The following is an 18473-nucleotide window of genomic DNA, read 5'->3' on the forward strand; positions in this document are numbered from 1 at the left end:
GGGTCCCATTACTGATCTATTGTTCTGACTTGATGGAAGGACTTTTTTAAATATTCAGATTATGCGAAAGCTCGCATTGGCAACTTTTCCCAATGTGAAATTTCACAAATTAAACCAAGGTAGATTAGTACGGCCTTCTTGAGCCAGAATGAGACACATCACTTCTTTATATTTGCATAAATGGGTAGTGACCAGAGATTTAACCAGTACATAAGTGGCTACGCATGGCCAATTTCTCAAGCTCGGCTCAACTACGCTCACATTGACCTGCCCGATTTGGAGAAGACCTTGGGAGGCCCAATAGAGACTATGAATTTGCATTCAGAAACTAAGGATTTATGAATGTACTTTGTCTCTCATAGTTCAGCAGTTAGAACTACCTGCTTTCATATTATATATAGCCATTTTAACATGCTGGAAGCGTTCCAAAATCCTCATCACAGGTCAAGAAATTATTAAATGTAGTACCTGAATATGTGCAACATTCAATGATAAAGGGACACAATATACTAAAACAGAGAAACTACTAAAATGGTAAAACATCAGAGAAATTGCGGAAACTGCCGATGGCCTCAGGAGGCAGGCTCGTCTCTCAAATCTTACCTTCTTCTCTGCTCCATCATCATCATCTTCCTCCGGCTTCGGCTCGTCCTGGAACTGAATCACACTGACTCGGTTAAGATTGGAGTCATTCCAGCTTTCATCCACACTGTCCTGAAGAAGGTTCTCTGTGATCAGGAAACAGATTACAAGTAGTACTATGTATTTAACAAAATCAAATTTCACTTACATCGCTGGTGAAAAGAAATCTCAGCAGATGTACAGCAAATGTTCAACGCAAGTACAGAAAAATAGGACTCGATCTAAACTTTCACATGAAGCAATATTTAAAATAACTGGAAGAGACCAAAAGATCTATCAGCGGCTTAGAGGGGCAGCCTATAGCTAAAAATCACTAAACAGTATGTAAGACACGAAATGCAGAGTACACACATGCATGGAAGGTGTACATAAATAGGGTGGTGGAAGAGCAGATCTGATAACATGAGCTCTCAAGCAGTCTCAGGTCATGCACAAGCAGTTCATCCAGTTCTTGTGATCTATGAATTCTGGTAATTACAAGTTTGCATTTCCCGTTATAAATGCAGGACTTCAGAAGGCAAAAGGAAAAGCCAAGTATGAATGGCATGCACACTTTTAAAGGGAGACTGCTTCAAAATGTTGCACAGGACTTGTTGACAAAGACCATGAAAGACTGTTCAGAGCACAAAAGCAACAGACAGTGTAACAAATAAATGTTTTACTTTTGGTAATTTTATATCTGGTAGAGGCATTCTTCCACCCTGTCAGCAGGAATATTTCAATCCTACATTTAAGATGTGTTGGGGAGAATTCTCAGAAATGTGCTAATTCCTGGCTACCTTAGAGACCCCCAGCAACTTTACTGGATTTTGAGGACTGGAATTTTTAACCTGGAGAAAGAGACCCTTTTCCCCCCCACTCTCTCATGTGATTTTGAACACTTTCTTTTGATTGTGAAGTCTGAAACTCCATAGGCATTTTTACATTGCGTCACACAGCACCTTCAGTGCAGTGGCACGGGGAAGTCTTTTAGATTTTCCATGGTTTAAATACCTTCTCTTGGATAAACTGTTTCCAAGAGCAGCAAAGTGAAATTAACTTTACTTACATTGTAACTTTCTAGAACCAGCATACACTCTTACAATAAGATGCTCGAGGGTTACCTAGTATCCCCTTGGTCTAGCTTCTTGTGTAACTTTTTTTATGTTACCCTTTCCTCGATGAATTGCTGGTGGTAGTGGTTTACAACTACCGTTGTGTGCATTCACGGCGGGCTGCGTTCGCAGCTGCAGTAAACCACCCAAAGGTGCCATTTTTATCAAAATGGCCCGTTCTTTTTTCGCCATTTCTGTGTGGGAAGTTCCTTCTTAAGATTTACCCTGACACCAAACCAGGTTTAGTCTTTTTGTTTGTTTTGTCTTTGGCGGGATTCACAAGTGAAGCCCGCTTCTGGCGCCAGGGGGTCTGGCGGGAGCAGGAAGCGAGGGAGGTGCCCGAAACTCCCTGTGCTTAGTCTCCTAGGAAACAGGAATGCACTCTTAGGTGATTGGCCAGCTGGCTGTCCGGCAAGGACAGCCACCCTGCTGTGTGACCGACAGCCAGGCTGGAATGAATAGGAGAAACCTGCATAAGAGGCAAGGCTTTTTGGCTTGGAAGGCAAAGTCGACCACTGGACGAAGGAATCAGAAGAACTTGAAGAGGACGCCTGCCGCAACTCCTGGACCGTTGGTTTGCCCGGTGAATCCCTGCTGCTGTGCTGAAACTCCAAATTCGTTTCGACTACAGAAGCCCTGCAAGGACGACTTCTCCCCTTGAGTTGGTGGGACCAATCAACTCCAAAATAAGCGACATGGACATCCTCTCTGAGCTGGTTGAATTTCCACTACAGTTGCTGCTGGAACCTAACAGCCAGGGAGAGGAACACCAGATCGTGTGCATTGCTTTTAATCTGGCCAAGAGCCCCAGGAAGATCCTCAGGACTCCAAGGAAATCGGACTGACTGAGTCTGAGCAACCTCAGAGTGCTGGACCCCAGATGCAAGGAAAGCACATCTTGACAGCCAGGAACCGCAGTGTTGCTATTTGCAATAGACGCGAGGAGCTGAAACACCAAAGTGCCACTTGTTTGAAGATTTCCAGTTGCGGGCGTTGACCGTCCCATTGCAGTGCAGGAGTCCCCAGAAGTCCTCCCTCTTTCCCCCCCCGACTGAGGCCCAGGAACACCAGGATCTACAGAGCAACACAGGTACTGTACAGTGTAAGAGAACTTACCTCTTGTTGTGTGACCTCACTTGTCCTTGGTGGAGACTTGTCTTGGTTACTTCTGTAGAGTTGCTAACAGCTTCTTTACCTCACAAGCCTAATCAGCATGTGGCCCTACTCTGATTTCTTCTATTCCACCAAGACTTCTAAAACATTGTGCAAGACCTTTCTTTCCACTAACCTGCAAGAAGTGCTTCAGTTCACTGACATTTGCGAACTTAACATTGGCTGGCCTGGCTCCCTGAATGACTCTTCTCTCCTCTGCTTAGGCGTTGTGTATTCCTTCCAGGAAGGGGTTAACGGACTGCATTGTGGGGTTATTTTGAAAGTGCTTAAGAATAATTGAGCGAATACTTGTCTATTCTGAAACCTATTCTTTTGACACTCCTTTCAAGAATATTCTAAATGCAACAGTGATATGTCATGCATTACTCACCGTAATAGCATTTCTGATAATTGTATCTGCTTAGATTCACATGCTGTGCATATGGTCCGACATCCAGTGGTTACCACAGAGTATTGCATCTCGTCTTTCGGGGACCGAAAGGGGACGTCGGCATAGGCGTGTCTGTAACACTATCCCCATCGTGACGTGTAGTGTATCCAAAATCCCTCACGCTCCGAGGACCCTCTGATTGTATTTTTTCTGCCATGAGGGAGCACAAGGCTATTTTGAGTGATTACATGAAGAGAGAAGTAGTAAGACGTCCATGTTCCTTCCATCCCGAGCAGGGAGGGCGCATGTGAATCTAAGCAGATACAATCATCAGAAATGCTATTACGGTGAGTAATGCATGTCTTCTGATGCTGTTTATAGACTAGCGAGCAGTACCCAAAGTTGGAGGTGGGTTGTGAGAAGGAACAGTAGAGAAAAGAGATCTTAGTACTGCTTGTCCCACCTGAGAGTCAGATCTAGAATGAGTGTCTAGGCAATAGTGTTTTGTAGAGATGTGTACACCTTCTCTGCCAGCTTCCACTGAAACGAAAAATTGGTCTGTTTTTCTCAGTGGTTTTGTTCTTTCCAGGTAGAAAAAGACTGCCCTGCTCACATCTAGTGTGTGAGGCTTCTTTCGGCAATGCTCGTGGGATTCTGGAAGAAAATGGGTAGTTCGATCGATTGATTCACATGGAACTTCGAGATGAATTTATGCGCAAATCTGGGATGAGTGCGCAGAACCACCTTATCCCTGTGGACTGTAACAAAAGGGTCTAGGACAGAAAGGGCCTGTAGTTCGCTAACCCTTCTAATACAAGTGATAGCCACTAAGAAACCTGTCTTGCAAGTAAGGTCTTCTAGACTTGCTTTATGCATTGGCTCAAAGGGAGATCCCATGAGTCTGGTTAAAACCACATTTAGATCCCATCCAGGAGCTGGGTGAGAAGTGGGGGTGCAGATTCTCCTAACCCCTTCCATCAAGGCCTTAATAACCGGTATTTTCCACCATGACACTTTCTGTTGCAATGTGGTGAAGGCCGAGAGCAGCAAGATGAACCTTTAGGGAATTGAAGACCAGTCCTGCATCTAACAAATGGGTTAGGTACAGCACAATGTGTGTGGGTGAGCAATCGATGGGATTGACGTCATTGGTATCATACCAGATGACAAAGCGTTTCCATTAGGTTTTCTAGCTTCCCTGAGTATGTCCATGCATCTCTGAGGAAGCTGAAGGTGTCCAAACTATGACCTCAGGAGCCAGGCTGCTAAGTTCAGAGTTTATTGGCATGGGTGTAGGGTCTTCCCCCTGTCCTGAGACAACATGTTGTACGGGCAGGGTAGATTTACTGGTGAGGAGAGGGACATTTCCATTAGATGAGCGAACCAGGGTTGGCGTGCCCACATGGGGGCAACCAATATCATGGTGACTGGTTCCTGGGGCATCTTGTTGGGTAGGGGAGTCGGGGGGGGGGGGGGAGCGTAAACACGTTCCCTGACCACGTTATCCAGAGTCCGTTCCCCTTGGAGCGGTTCTGGGGGTATCTGGAGGCTTAGTCTTAGCATTGTGCGTTCTCCTGAGTTGCTAACAGGTCGATCTCTGGGAATCCCCATTCTGCAAAGACGTTGGAGACAAGGTCTTCTTGCAGACGCCATTCGTATTCTTCGGGCAGTGGGAAATCTCTGCTGAGCAAGTCTGCCAGAAGATGAAGTTCCCCTGGAACATGTTGGGACAACAAACATCTTGTGTTTGAGAGCCCATATCCAAATGTTTTGGGACAGCTTGGATAGCCCTGGAGAGTGTGCACCCCCTTGTTTGTTTAGGTAATACATGGCTGTGGTGCTGCCTGTCAGGACCAGGACTGTCTTTCCCTGTAGCTGTGCTTGAAAGGCCTTCAGTGCCTTGAATAGCACTAGCAGTTCAAACACATTTATATGGTTGGATGCTACCAGTGGGTAGCACACTCCATGCGCTTTCTGCTGATGCAGGTGAGCCTCCCACCCCGTGAGATGCGTCTGTTGTGAGAGTGGCTTCCACTGCAGGGGTGGTGAAGGTCTTCCCCTTCAAGAGGTTTTCTCTTGACCACCACCTGCAGAGCGAGAACGAGGGCTGGCGCAACAACCAACTGATCATCCCGTTGTCCGCTGGCCTGACACCACTGGCTGTTGAGCCACTCTTGCATGGGGCGCATGCGCAGCAGCACGTGGGGAACCAAGTATATGCATGACGCCATCCTCCCTAGCAAACGCATGGCTTTGCGTAACGTCACCTCCCGAATGGATACATATTGAGGGATCTGAAAAAGCATGTTCTTTACCCTCTCGTTGGAGGGGAAGACGAGGCCGGGAAGAGCCCCCAGAAATTGTTTTACTTGACTGGGGACTAGACTGGACTTCTTCTCGTTGATAGAGAATCCCAGACTGAACAGAAGGTCTACGGTCTTCTGGGTGTTCAAAAAGCATGTGTCGTAGGAGTCCCCTGTTATGAGCCAGTCATTGAGGTAAGGGTAAAAAGGAACGGATAGTCTGCGCAGGTGTGCTGCCACTACTGCCAGGACCTCTGTAAACACCCTCGGTGCCAAGGCGATGCCAAAGGGGAGTACCTTGAATTGGTAATACACGTCCTCTATCCTGAACCTTAGATATTTCCTGTGTGCTGGCAACATTGAAATATGAAAGTAGGCATCTTTCATGTCCAATGTTGCCATGTGATCCCCGTTTCAACAGTGGAATCACTTCCAGTAGTGTTACCATACGAAACCTTTGAGATTTTATAAACTTGTTCGCTGGGCGCAGGTCTAGAACAGGGCGCATGGTGAGGTCCTTTATGGGTACAAGGAAGTACACTGAATAAATAACCCTGTTTACCTGAAGAACAGGGACGGCTTCTATGGCGTCCTTTCCCAGAAGCCCTTCCACCTCTTGATTCAGGAACTGCAGATGGTCCGGCGTGAGGCATCCTGAAAGTGGCGGTCTGAACTGTGGTAGTCTGGCGAATTCCATGCAGTACCCATGGACGACCATCTTTATGACCGACTGGTCTGAAATAATCCCCTCCAATGCCACAAGGAAAGATGTTAATCGCCACCTGACTGGGGTGACATGGGAGGGGACCTGGATCCGTTGGTTATTTCTGACCAGAGGCTGCGGCTCCTCTGGGGTTTGTGCCTCTGCTGCGTCGTTGACCCCTAGGTGGGTAGTTGGCGGGGCTTCCAGATGTTTGTCCAGGGTTACAGTTTCCCATATTGTAGTTATTTTGACCTGCACGGGTTTGCCCTCGAAAGGACCAACAAGAACTGCCTCCCCTTAGGAGGGGGGGGGGAGGAGACTTCCGAGTTATTTGTTGCAAGGATTTAAGAGTCTTATGCTCTCTCTTGGCAGTCTCCAGGGCACAGTCGACCGCTTTCCCAAAGAGATTGGTCTCCTCTATGGGTTTGTTGATAAGAGCGGCCTGTGTTTCAGGCTTGAACCCAGAGTTGCGAAGCCAAGCCTGCAGCTTGAGTAGAGTGCCCTGGGCCAGAGACCTGCCTGCTGTTTCAGCAGTGTCCAGAGTGTTTTTGATTATGTTCTGATTTACCTGCCTGCCCTCGCCCACCATGGTGAGAAGCCTGGACCAAGCGGATTCAAAAACCTCCTGGAGACCTTCTTGTACAAGGTTCCATTGTGTGTCTGCATAACTGGCAAGCAGCGTGGTGTTATTCGCTATGCGTGTTGTGTATGCAGCTGCCGAGGTAACACGATTACCTAGGGCGTACAACCTTTTGGATTGCTTATCCGGAGGTGCCACCCCCGTAGCAAAGGGTACCCCTGCGTGTTTCTAGGTGGTAATGACTACCAAGGATTCGGGGGTGGTGTGGCCTTTAATATATTCAGGGTCTGAAGGAGCTGGCCGAAATAGTTTTTCCACTCTTGGGTTCACTTCCCGTGTCTGAGCTGGCATGACCAGGGAGGGGGGCCAATCTTTTAACAGAGTTTAGGAGGCGAATGGCTTGGCTTGAGGGCGGTTTCTCCTTGAGAATGTCCTCAGCAAAGTCTTGTTCGGGTACCACCTCCTGGGTAGTGATCTGAAAGTGCTCTGCTGCCTTAAGATGGCATTGAAGGCCACTTAGTCATCTACAGGCAAAGCCTGGCGAGCTGGGGTGGTTGGAGGAGAATCCAGGCATAGAACATCAGTATCCTGATCTTGCGTGGAGAGCGTCCATGGCTCTGTTTACACTTGCTGGGTTTCCTCCCAGTTGTCCATGGCATCCTGGTCCTCAGGTTAGTCCTGCATGAAGGAAGGGTCTTCTTCGCTGTAGATGTCCTGGTAAGTGTCCATCTGGACCACATCTTCAAGGTGGACAGAAAACAAGGGCTGAGAGTCAAGATTTTCCTGGAAACGTGAAGCTGACCCCAAAAGAGGGTCTTCACAAGATCTCTTAGGGGACAGATGCTCAGAACACGAGATAATCCTTTCGAGACGGTCCATGCACCCTTCGAACTTCTCTCTGGTCCACTTCGATGAACCAGAAGGGCCCAAAGGTGGAAAAACTTCATCCTCTGCTATTTGGCATCGTAATTTGTCCCCAAGGGTTTTGGACAGAGGCTCCTGACTGTCCTCATAGATTTCGCGAGTATTGGGGCACCATGGCATGTCTTTACACTTGTCCGCGGCACGCTCCATGCGTTTCGCTGGTGTCTGAGGTACCAGCCCAACCGCCGAAGTAATCCTCACTATACTTTCCTCAATCTCCGCCAAATCGGCGTAAGTTAACAGGTCAGAAGGCCCATCTGTAGATTTACGGCCTACCGCAGCGTCAGAGGGCCTAGCGGTAGATTTTTTGCCTGTGGAAAAGCTAGGAGGCCTAGTAGTAGGTTTCGGGCCTACCGGGCCGTTACGGGGCACCAGAGCGTCGAATGACCGCACTTCGGCGTGTGAACCTGATTTAGAGGTAGCACCCTTGTTTTTGGAGTACCCAATCGCAAGACGCTGTTGCTGATGCGGCGGAGGCTGCTGATCTACCCGATCAGAGGACTCCATCGAAATTTTCTGCGGCCCTGTTGGCGCTTTCACCTTTTTCTACAGAACCGCCGAAATCGGTGGTGGGGTTGTGCGCTTAGTGTTTCATAGTTTCTGTACACCTTTGTCACCGGGTGTTGTCCGAAGAGAGCCTTGCATCAGGCCTTGAGGGGTCAGGGACGTGAGTGGCTGACCTAGAAGTGTCGGACTCAAGGTCTAGGACATCCGACACGGATGTCTGGTCATCATCAGTGCCCCCGTCACTTTCGGTGGGTGTGGCTGTGGGGGAAGAGGGTTCAGCCCGCGACATAGCATACGCGGCCCACCGCTTTACACAGCGCTCCATGAGGGTCCTAGACCGAAGGAGCTTACAAGCTGCACACCGCTTCTCATCGTGATCTAGAGGGAGACAAGAATCGCACGTTCTGTGCTAGTCTTTCCACGGGTACCTGACACTACACTTCGGGCAGAACCTAAATGGTGTCCTTTCCATAGCGAAAGTATAAACAAAGATGACCAGACTTGGAGGGCAAAGAGGGAGAAAGAGGAAAGACAACAAAAGATATGGCCACCCCAACCCCACGTGGATAACTCAGCTGCCAGATCTTAGGTGCCGAAATCCACCGCAGTAGAAACTTCCCGCAGTCTTCGCCGAAGTTGCTTGAATCGCTGTCGAAGTGACTTATGGGGAAATAACCGACAAGTCGGTATAAAGATAAACAATGTGTCTTATGAAGAGCTCTGCAATAGGGCGACCAGTTATCTGGGCAGAAAAAAACAATCTGAAGGACCTCGGCGCGTGAGTGATTTTGGGTACACTACACGTCACGATAGGGATAGTGTTACAGACACGCCGATGTCCCATTTTGGTCCCCGAAAGACAAGATGCAATACTCCGCGGTTACCACTGGATGTCGGACCATATGCACAGCATGTGATTCTAAGCAGATTAACAAGCATCAGAAATTAATGTCCCCAGCACCCTAACTATTGAAGTCACCTGAGGGTGTAGGTAGTGTCTGTGGGCCATCCCAAAAGGGTATTTGCTGATTTAGAAAACTAAGTGTCTATTTTATTTTGAAGTATATATGTGTTGCTCTATATTGCCCCTTCTGAAGTAGGCTTACTCTGACTTATAAATAATTGTTTAATCAAGAACCCTTGTAAGTTTATTTGAATATTTGTCATTGTGAATCTGTGTAATTCCCATACAGCTCACGTTGACCCTCTTGAGATAAGCCTGTCTGCTCAACACGCTACCAACCAGTCTAGTACAGACTTCTACCAAAGGTTGGGTTCCTATTGCCAGGAGGTCAGAGTTGTTGTAGTGTACCCAAACGGTACTGCATACAATCCTGCCTAACAAGATGTGAGGACACCTTCCTAATCTAACCAAATGTGTAATTGCTAAGCTTCTGTTGGCCCACCTAGTGGTAGCTGGTATCAAACAATGAAGGTAAACCCTTAGAAAGAGGGGGGTTGAGCAGGAATACAGACCAACATCTGCAAATAACAGTCCGAGGCCTGCAGTTACTACTTTGACAAATCAATGATTTTCATCCCTTCTCCCCAAGGGAGAGCCCTCCTCCCCTTTGAATAAAACTGTAACGTATCTCTTGGCATTAGGGATCCAACTCTTAACATAGGCCTGCACTACACAAGTCTGTATAGTGACTGAGCAGTTGGCACACATATCCAAGTAAACACAGTTATGTTGAAATATATTTATTTAGATATACACAAGGCACACAAGCACATCTAAAATGCAGCAACTAACAATAACATTTAATGTGAAATGGAGTAAATTTATATAAGAAACTATAATGCAGGTGAGTAACCATTTCTATGCTTTCATATCCAGCACACAGAGGGAAGTCATTCAAGTAAATATGCACCTAACCTAATACATGAACACGAATGTCTGTAAATAAGTCTGTAAATAAGTGTTTAATGTTTTTGTAACTAATTTTCTACTATGCTCACATATTGTTTCCCATGTCACTGTTCCCATGTAACCTTTGGAACACGAGCAATGCTCCATGTTGTTGTACTCGTACCATACTTATGTGAAGTAAGCTTCTTGTAACAGCACCACGATGCCAGAGGGCAGTTGCATGCTTTAAAAATGCAAATAAAGGCCAGTATCAGCACTTACACATATATCACCTTTGTAAAATTGAGATGGGAGGGAAAGTTTCAAAGTTAGGCAGAACACAACTAGCAACTGTTAATAACAAGTGCACTCTCCCACAAGGATATAGGCAAGTCTGAATCCTAGCAACAAAAGTGTTCACAATTAAAACCTATGGAGGAACCAGCATTGCCAAAGTGAATAGTATCAAGAAGACAGACCTGAGAAACCGGGACAGCCAAAGTCAAATGGACAGTAGCCAGATCTGATGAAGATCTTCAGAGGGAAGGTTAGTTAACCAGTCAGTGGTTCTGGAGAAACATGAGCTCAAGGGGAGCCTACCTGATGGTGCAAACACTGCAATACCTGCACAGAGGTCAACTCTCAATTGAATAGGGCACTTACCAAGCCAGGAAGCACCGTAAATGGCACAAGTTAATTACATCCCAAACCCCAGAGTACATTGAAAGTGAAGAAATTGAAGCTGGATTCCTTCTAGGTGCAACGTTGCAGAGCATGATTCCTGCTCCTTGGTCGTGGTGATGAAAGGGGAGGACCTCTGGTGGGCTTCTGCAGCAGCACTAGGGAGAAAGTGTCGGCAGCAATGGATTCAGCTCACTCCACCGGTTCTTTGTGGTTTTGGTGCCTTATTCTAGCCAATTAGAACAGAATATCACCAGTTGCCTTCTCTTCGATTACTCGGTCCTAAATTCAGGTGAGAGGATTTTTGGTGAAGAATTCCTGCCTCTGGAGGTCCACATGGATGCCTGCAAAGTTTCAGCTGGATTCGGTCTTTGGAAGACTATGCACTCTATAATGGTCCAGGTACCCCAAGTATTGGGATTCTGCAGCCCAACAAGTCACACCATGTCGGGGGAGGGCCCAAAATGAAGGTGGTCTTGAGGTTAGTTGGTCCCGCCAGCCTCCATCACCTTCCTGCCTTCCCAGGCGCACTGGAGCCTGGGCGGGCTTCAGGACTGAAGCCCGGCAAACGCAAAAATCACAAAGGACTCAAATCTACTCTAAAGGGTAGAAGAAAAGCCCAGAAGGTACAGACAAACAAAATGGCAAAAAGAGAAGACAGGAGTCATTTTGGGAAATTAGTAACCCATGGGTGCTGTACTGCAACTGACAAATCAGCCTGCTAGTAACCTGCACAAACTGTAGTAAAAAGTAACCACTGCCCCAAGCCATTTAAGTTAATCAGTGTACGATATGATACAAGTAATTTATAATGCCCCTGTACACAGGTGTTTCAAGGGCTGACAAGACAAGGAGTGGGGGGTGGGGGGGACAGAAGGAGGACAAAACAACAATCTTACTTGCCCTCGTGTCATTTAGATCGCGCAGGTGCGGGGAGTGGGGGGTGCAGGTAATTCAAAAAGTGCTGCCAGAGAACAGTGTAGGGTTGCAGATATAGAGCCTCAAGTGCTGGGGGATCCTGGAGGCAGTGCAAGGGCAACTTAACATGCAGGAGCCTGGACCACAGAGTCAGTGGGTGGCCAGGTGACCAGTGTTCTGGGCATACAGGTCACCTGGTCACCCTCGGAACAAAAAGTTACATGAGGAGTGGTTGAAGGAGTTGCAATGTAACCCCCCCAGACTCCCAACTAAGGTGGTGTGCTGGTCTCACAAAAGAAAAGGTAAGTAAGATAAAAGTTACCTTACTATTCTTGGGAACTGTAGTTCTCACAAGAACATGTATTTAAACATAAAGAGAAGTCCAAGGGACTTTTCAGTGACACTGCACATAGGATGCTGGGTGTCGCTAAGCAAAAAGCGGATGTCTGTGTTAAACATATGGTGTTTACCAGACTCCATAAAACAGTAAAAATAAAAATCCCAGTCAGAGGAAAAGAATGGGCGAGTGGAAAAACGTTCCACTCGCTCAGAATCAAAAAAAGTCCAGAGTTCAGCAAAAGTGCTGGGGGTCGTTCAGGTTAAAGGTGTTGTGATCCTGATTTCATGCATATCTTCCATAACATTAATGATGACGCTGAGACATGGATTAAGTCTTACTTCTTTTAATGTCTCATATTAACTGCCTTACAGCTGTCCCCAGCCCTACCTTCCACATTCCATTCTCCAGGCTCCCTTGCCTACATTCCACATTCTATTCAGCTACAACAAAAGGGAACTGAAAAATCTCCACAACAAGAGTTAACGAGGAGCACAGGAGAATCTGTAGGTCGCTGGGACATCATTATGGAGCATGAGAAACTCATCCCAGTGAAATTGACGAGATCTGTGAAAAAGAGACTAAGCTTGAAAGAGAAGGAATTAATAACTGGGAATCATATCCCTGGAAAGAGGGGAAATTACCCCATGGTAAAAGCAATAAAGAGTGGTGGAGTATCCAACTATGAATGTGAAGTGAAATCAAGAGAACCAGATCAGAGGAGAGCTAAGCTGAGCAACCCAGGAGAGGGAAAAGGTCACGTCCCTAACAAAGGATACCCAACCTAAAAAGGCCTGGGTTACAAGAAGCAGAAAGGAATACAAGCTGGGATCAAAGCACAAGAAAGTTATAAAAAAAAGAACAGTGGAACAACTGTCACAGGAGGAGAGCCTGAACCCAAGTGAATTGTATAAGAATTACATGACCTGGTGCAGAAGGTGGCAAAAGACTATATTGAAAATATCTTTCTGAAGAGAACTTTTCACGGAAGAGACTTTGCTGTAAAGAACTACTCAGAGAGGGGAAGATATTTTCCTAGTATAATTTAAGTTAGTCAAAGTAGTGGTAGGGTAAGTTAGAACTAGTTGAGGAATATTCATTTTGTACATTCAGACAACTGGCGACCACCTTCATTTATATAGGTTGTGGCATCACTGTTAGGGAGAATTCTCCGTTAAGGCTAATTTCCCAAACCTAGCGAGTCCCCCAGCAGCTTTGCTGGAGTTTTGGGGTTTATTTCTTTCTCCTGCTAAGAGTGAGACTCTTTCTCCCACTCTTAGGCATGATTTGAGGATGTCCTTTGACTATGTAATGTGTTTTATGGGCTATGGGGTCTTTTAGTCCATAGGGCTTCATGTGTTTTTGGTATGTGTGTTACACAGCACCCTCAGTACAGTAACACAGGGGTGTCACAGTGACCACCAAACAGACTCCATACCCTGGGACTGACTACTACTGTCTCCCAGGGCATGTAAAGTCACCATTGGCTTTACTCTTCTCAAATTGTGAACAGAACCAGTACAAACCATCTCATCATATCATATTGTGGAAGTACTGGTAGGGGTAATTCGATTGCACTTGGGTCTGTTTTCCAAGGGGGCACTGTCCAGTCCCCCCCTTGTCGAGTTTCTGGCTGGTGGCAGTGGATACCACGCGAAATATTCCACCGGAATATTTCCTATGGGATTTTCCCATTCATTTTAAACGCACCACTTTTTGGTGCAATGTTAAAGATACCGCCGGGTTATTTATTTAATATTTATTCCCCGGTTGGGTCTTTTTTGCCAGGACTCGGGTTTTAAAATGGCGTTTGTGTTCGCCTCTGAATCTCTAAGCCAAGTCGAGCCCTGTGTTCCACTTTTTGGCGGGCTTCACCAAATGGTGCCACTCTGTCTGGGGTCAACAGGATGTGTGGGAGGGGAATTAGGCACCCTGGACTGAGTTGCCTTGGCAACTCAAGTCGCACTCGTGTGATTGGCCCAGTGGTGAGTGTTAGGCAGAAACCTGTGCAGTTCCCTCTGGGACCACTGCAAAGGATTTAGGACTACAGGTGTTTGGCAGTAAACCCACTTGGTAGCAGTCTGTACCACACAGATTCACTTGGTAGCTGTGGCTGAACAGTCAGACTTCCCTCAAGAAGAGTTAGGCAGTATACAGAGTATTCACAATAGGTCAAGAGAACACAGTAGAACAAGTAAACACTGACCAGGGCTTGGTGTAAAAGAGATAATTATTTATTTAAAACCACATCTAGAAAAACACACAGGCACTAATAGTCAGCAATTCAAAAACACGGTCACTAAGATATACACTCCCTTAAAAGAATATTAGACAAGTCTTAAGTAAAGCTCCACTTACTTTCAGACAGCGGTGAGCGCTTAACGTAGATGGCACTCTAATAGTTTGTTTTAAAAAGGGAGAGAATAGCAGAGAACAAGTTGAAACATATCCCAACACTTTTACCAGAACATGACGAGAGAAAGGCAAAGTAAAACCGTGAAGTTAGAGTTCAAGAGGCCGGACGCACTTTCAGAGAATCCCAACAAAATGTGTCCAAGGTCACACGGTTGCAGTACACGAAAGTCTTGTAAAGGTTCAAAAAGGAGTTGGACCAACGAAAGGGACCAGTTAGAGGGTCAAGGCGGCCAGCCCAGTACAGAAGGTTAAGGGGTTATTATTACCTTGTAATAATCTTTAGAAAGGGAGGCCTGGCGGACACGGTACCTTAAAGTGGTGATAACGCTCCAGCTGGGGCAGTTGTTCCCGACAGCGGATGCAAGTCGGTGCTTCATCCGGGGTAAGAGAGGATCTCGTCGTGGAGGAAGACCGGAGTCCGTTGCACTACCAGGGAAGAAACCAGCCGCAGAGTTTCTCAGGTACAAGGAGCAGTCCGGTGATTCGCGGTTCAGTGGTGAGTGGCTATCCGGCCGCCGGGGTGCTTGGCACGGGCAGTTCGACCACAAACCGGGCTGGGGTGCGAAGAAGAAAAGGTAAATGGTTGTGCCCACCAGTCAGGGGAAGAAGCCTCTCCAGCCGTGAGATCTTCTCTGTCGTGAAGTGGTGAGTCGGTTCCGCAGGGCTCCACATGTGGTGTCGTCGAGGTAGGTCGGCTCAGCTTCTCCCTCGTCGGATTCTCAGGTCCTGTGGCGACTTCTGAAGTTCCAGTCCCCAAAGCCCTGCTTTTATGCAGAAAACCCCCATTCACTCAGCCTAGCTGTCAAACATGCTAAATGGTGAGCCGGCCAGCTGACCACTTGGGCCAATCACACAAGAGTGCGACTTGAGTTACCAAGGTAACTCAGTCCAGGGTGCCTAAAGCCCCTCCCACACCCCCTGTGGTACCCAGACAGAGTGGCACCACTTTTGGAGGCTTCTGTGGAACAAAGGGCACGACTTGGGTTGGAGTCACAGAAGAGAACCCAAACGCCATTTTAGAATTGAGTCTTGGCAAAAAATACCAACCGGAGAATTAATATTAATTAAATAAACCAGCGGTATGTTCGAGGCTATGAGAATTAATTAAAGTTGGTAGCCTCGAACAATGGGAAAATCCCATAGGAAAATATTGGTGGTCGAATATAAAGTAGTTTCCACTGCCACCAGCCAAAACTCGATCAGTGGGGACGGAGACGTGCCCCCTCGACTAACAGACCCTGGGGCAATCGAATTGCCCCGACCAGTACGTCCAATATATGAAGGTTTGTACTGGTTTCTGTTAATAATTTGGGACTAGTAAAGCCAATGGTGACTTTACATGACCTGGGAGACAGTAGTCAGTCCCAGGGTATGGAGTCTATGGTGGGGTGTCACTATGACCCCCTCTCCCCCCTGTGTTACTGCACGGAGGGTGCTGTGTAACACACATAGGAAAAACACATGAGACCCTATGGAGTAAAGGACCCCATAGCCCATAAAACACATTACTAGTCAAAGGAATTACATAAATCATGTCCAAGAATGGGAGAAAAAGAGTAACTCTTGGCAGGAGGAAAAAAAAACTCCAGAAATCCAGCAAAGCTGCTGGGGGACTCACTAGGTTTGGAAATTCAGCTTAATGAGAGAATTCTCCCTAACAGTGAGCCGCCCGGCTCACCACTTAGCATGTTTGAGTGACAGCTAGGCTGATGAATGCAGGTTTTGCTGCATAAAAGCAGGGCTTTGGGGACTGGAACTTCAGAAGTCGCCACAGGACCTAAAGAATCCGAAGAGGGGAGCAGCTGAGCCATCTACGACACCACCGGTGGAGCCCTGCTGTACGAACTCACCACTTCCCCGACGACAGAGGAGATCTTCCAGGAGAGTCTTCTTCCCCTTGAGCTGGTGGGACCAACCAGTTCGCCTTTTTCGCCTTCCTGGATCGTCTCGTGGTCGAATCGCCCGTGCCAAGCACCCCGGTGGCCGGATAGCCACGCTTCACCACTACCGCGAATAAAAGGGTTGTACCTTTTAACCGGGAAACTCCACGGCTGATTTCTTCCCTGGCAGTGCAACGACCTCCAGCTTTCCTCCACGTCGAGATCATCTCTTCCCCTGGACGAAGCCCCGACTTGCAACCGCTGTCGGGAACAACGGCCCCTGCTGGAGCTTTCTCACCATTTCAGGTACTGTGTCCCGCCTGGTCTCCCCTGCAACAGACTGTCCAAGGTGTCCAGTTAATCCTTTACTCTTATCCTGGGGTGACCTCGGACCTGCTAACATTACCTTTCTGACTTGATCCAACCTCTTGACTTTTCTGCAAAGACTTTGAGTGCATTTCCCCTGTGTGATCTTGGGCACATTCCGCCTTGCTCTCTCCAAGAGTGGGCCTGGTCTATGAACATTTTGCTCTACAGTAGACCCTGCCTTTCTTGACTTGCTGTTGTTTCTTAAAAGTGTTGGTACTGTGTGTTTTTCCTATTCTGCCTTTTCTCTCCCTTTTTAAACAAATTATTGGAGTGCCATCTACGGATACACGCTCACCTCCGTTTTGCTAAATAAATGGTGCCTTAACCTAGACTTGTCGAATAATTAACTAGGGAGGTGTATATACTTAGTTACTGTGTTTGAACTTGCTTGACATATTAGTGCAAGTGTATTTTTACAAGAGTGTTTTAAATAAATAAATATATACTTTTATACCAAAGCTCTGGTCAGTGTTTGCTCGTGCTACTGTATTTTTAGCCCTATTGTGTATACTCTATATACTGCCTAACTCTTCTTGAAAGAAGTCTGACTGCTCAGCCACAGCTACCAGGTAAATCTGGCTGGTACAGTCTGCTACCAATTGGGTTTACTGCTTACTCCTGTAGTCTTAAACTTTTGGCAGTGGTCCCTAAGGGAACTGCACATGTTTCTGCCTAACACTATAGCAATAGGGAAAGGTAGGCCTTATCTTTATTATGTTAATAAACACCAGTAAAAATGTCCTTCAAGTGTCACCTACTTCTTCTGACCTGCCACACTCCCCAAAGTAAAGAATGAAACTACCTAGAATTAACATGCAGGTACATTTGGGACACTGAGGAGTTAATCCCACATGTGGACATCAGTCTACAAATACCAGTGCCAGAGTTGCACTTAAATGATCCTGACACCATGAACATATATCATCTTCAGCACCGGATTTAGCTTGAGGTGCATTTAGGTAAGTGTGCGTGCTGCCCCACCCACTCATCTCAATCTTTGTTGTACTTTCATTTTATTTGGCTAAAGTATTTTCGGCGCTCTCCTGCACCATCTCTGAAACCCCCCCCCCTAGTCCTCTCACGTAGTCGCTTCCACGTGTGCTTCCCGGCCCACCTGCTAGCCCTCCCACCACCCGATAGACCTGTTTCCTCTCCAAGCCAACCCTGCACGTCGGCTAAGGGCTCCAAGGCAAAGGGCAGCTCCTGACCAAGCACCTCCAGTCTGTGTTTGGCAGTGTTCGCCTGGGAAGCTGTTGGGGAGAATTCTCAAATGTGCTAATTCCCTCCACCTTAGAGACCCCCAGCAACTTTGCTGGATTGTGAGAACTTGATTTTTTACCTGGAAAGAGTGCAAGCCTTTTTTCCCGCTCCATGTATTTTGATGTGCATTTTACTCGTGTTCTTTGATTATGGTGTTTTAAGTTAACTCCATAGGCATCTTTTCATGGGTGTTACACAGCACCCTCAGTGCAGTAACTGTCATGATGCCCGCTCCCGGGGAGCCGGTTCAAGCCCTGCGTCCCCGAAAGCGGACATCCAGTCCTCAAGGAAGGACCCAGCGACCCCATATAGGGGCCCTTTGGACAGTGTCCTGGCGCCCATGGCGCCAGGCTCATTATGGATATGCTTGGGTGCACTTACCTGATGCAGACCATGCTGCAGGATCCCGGCCTCCTTGAGGCCTGAAAGGAACTACTTTACCTGTGGGACTAATTTACCATCCGG

The 18473-nt window shown here is 47.1% G+C and overlaps 1 protein-coding gene across 27 annotated transcripts in view; it reads right to left on the reverse strand.

Annotated features, from left to right (window-relative positions):
* SCRIB (scribble planar cell polarity protein) overlaps positions 1–18473 on the reverse strand; it is a 1329907-nt gene that overhangs the window by 794538 nt on the left and 516896 nt on the right. For all 27 annotated transcript variants that reach the window (XR_011278687.1, XM_069621824.1, XM_069621823.1 and 24 more), the window contains exon 12: positions 604–728. Coding sequence is in view for 26 of the 27 variants with exons in the window: in XM_069621824.1 (XP_069477925.1) it covers positions 604–728 (125 nt within the window). In the remaining variant the exon portion in view is untranslated. The remainder of the gene's footprint in view (positions 1–603; positions 729–18473) is intronic.

The sequence above is a fragment of the Ambystoma mexicanum genome, chromosome 5q, assembly GCF_040938575.1.
Source record: "Ambystoma mexicanum isolate Mex_15411 chromosome 5q, UKY_AmexF1_1, whole genome shotgun sequence".
Taxonomy (NCBI): Eukaryota; Metazoa; Chordata; class Amphibia; order Caudata; family Ambystomatidae; genus Ambystoma; species Ambystoma mexicanum.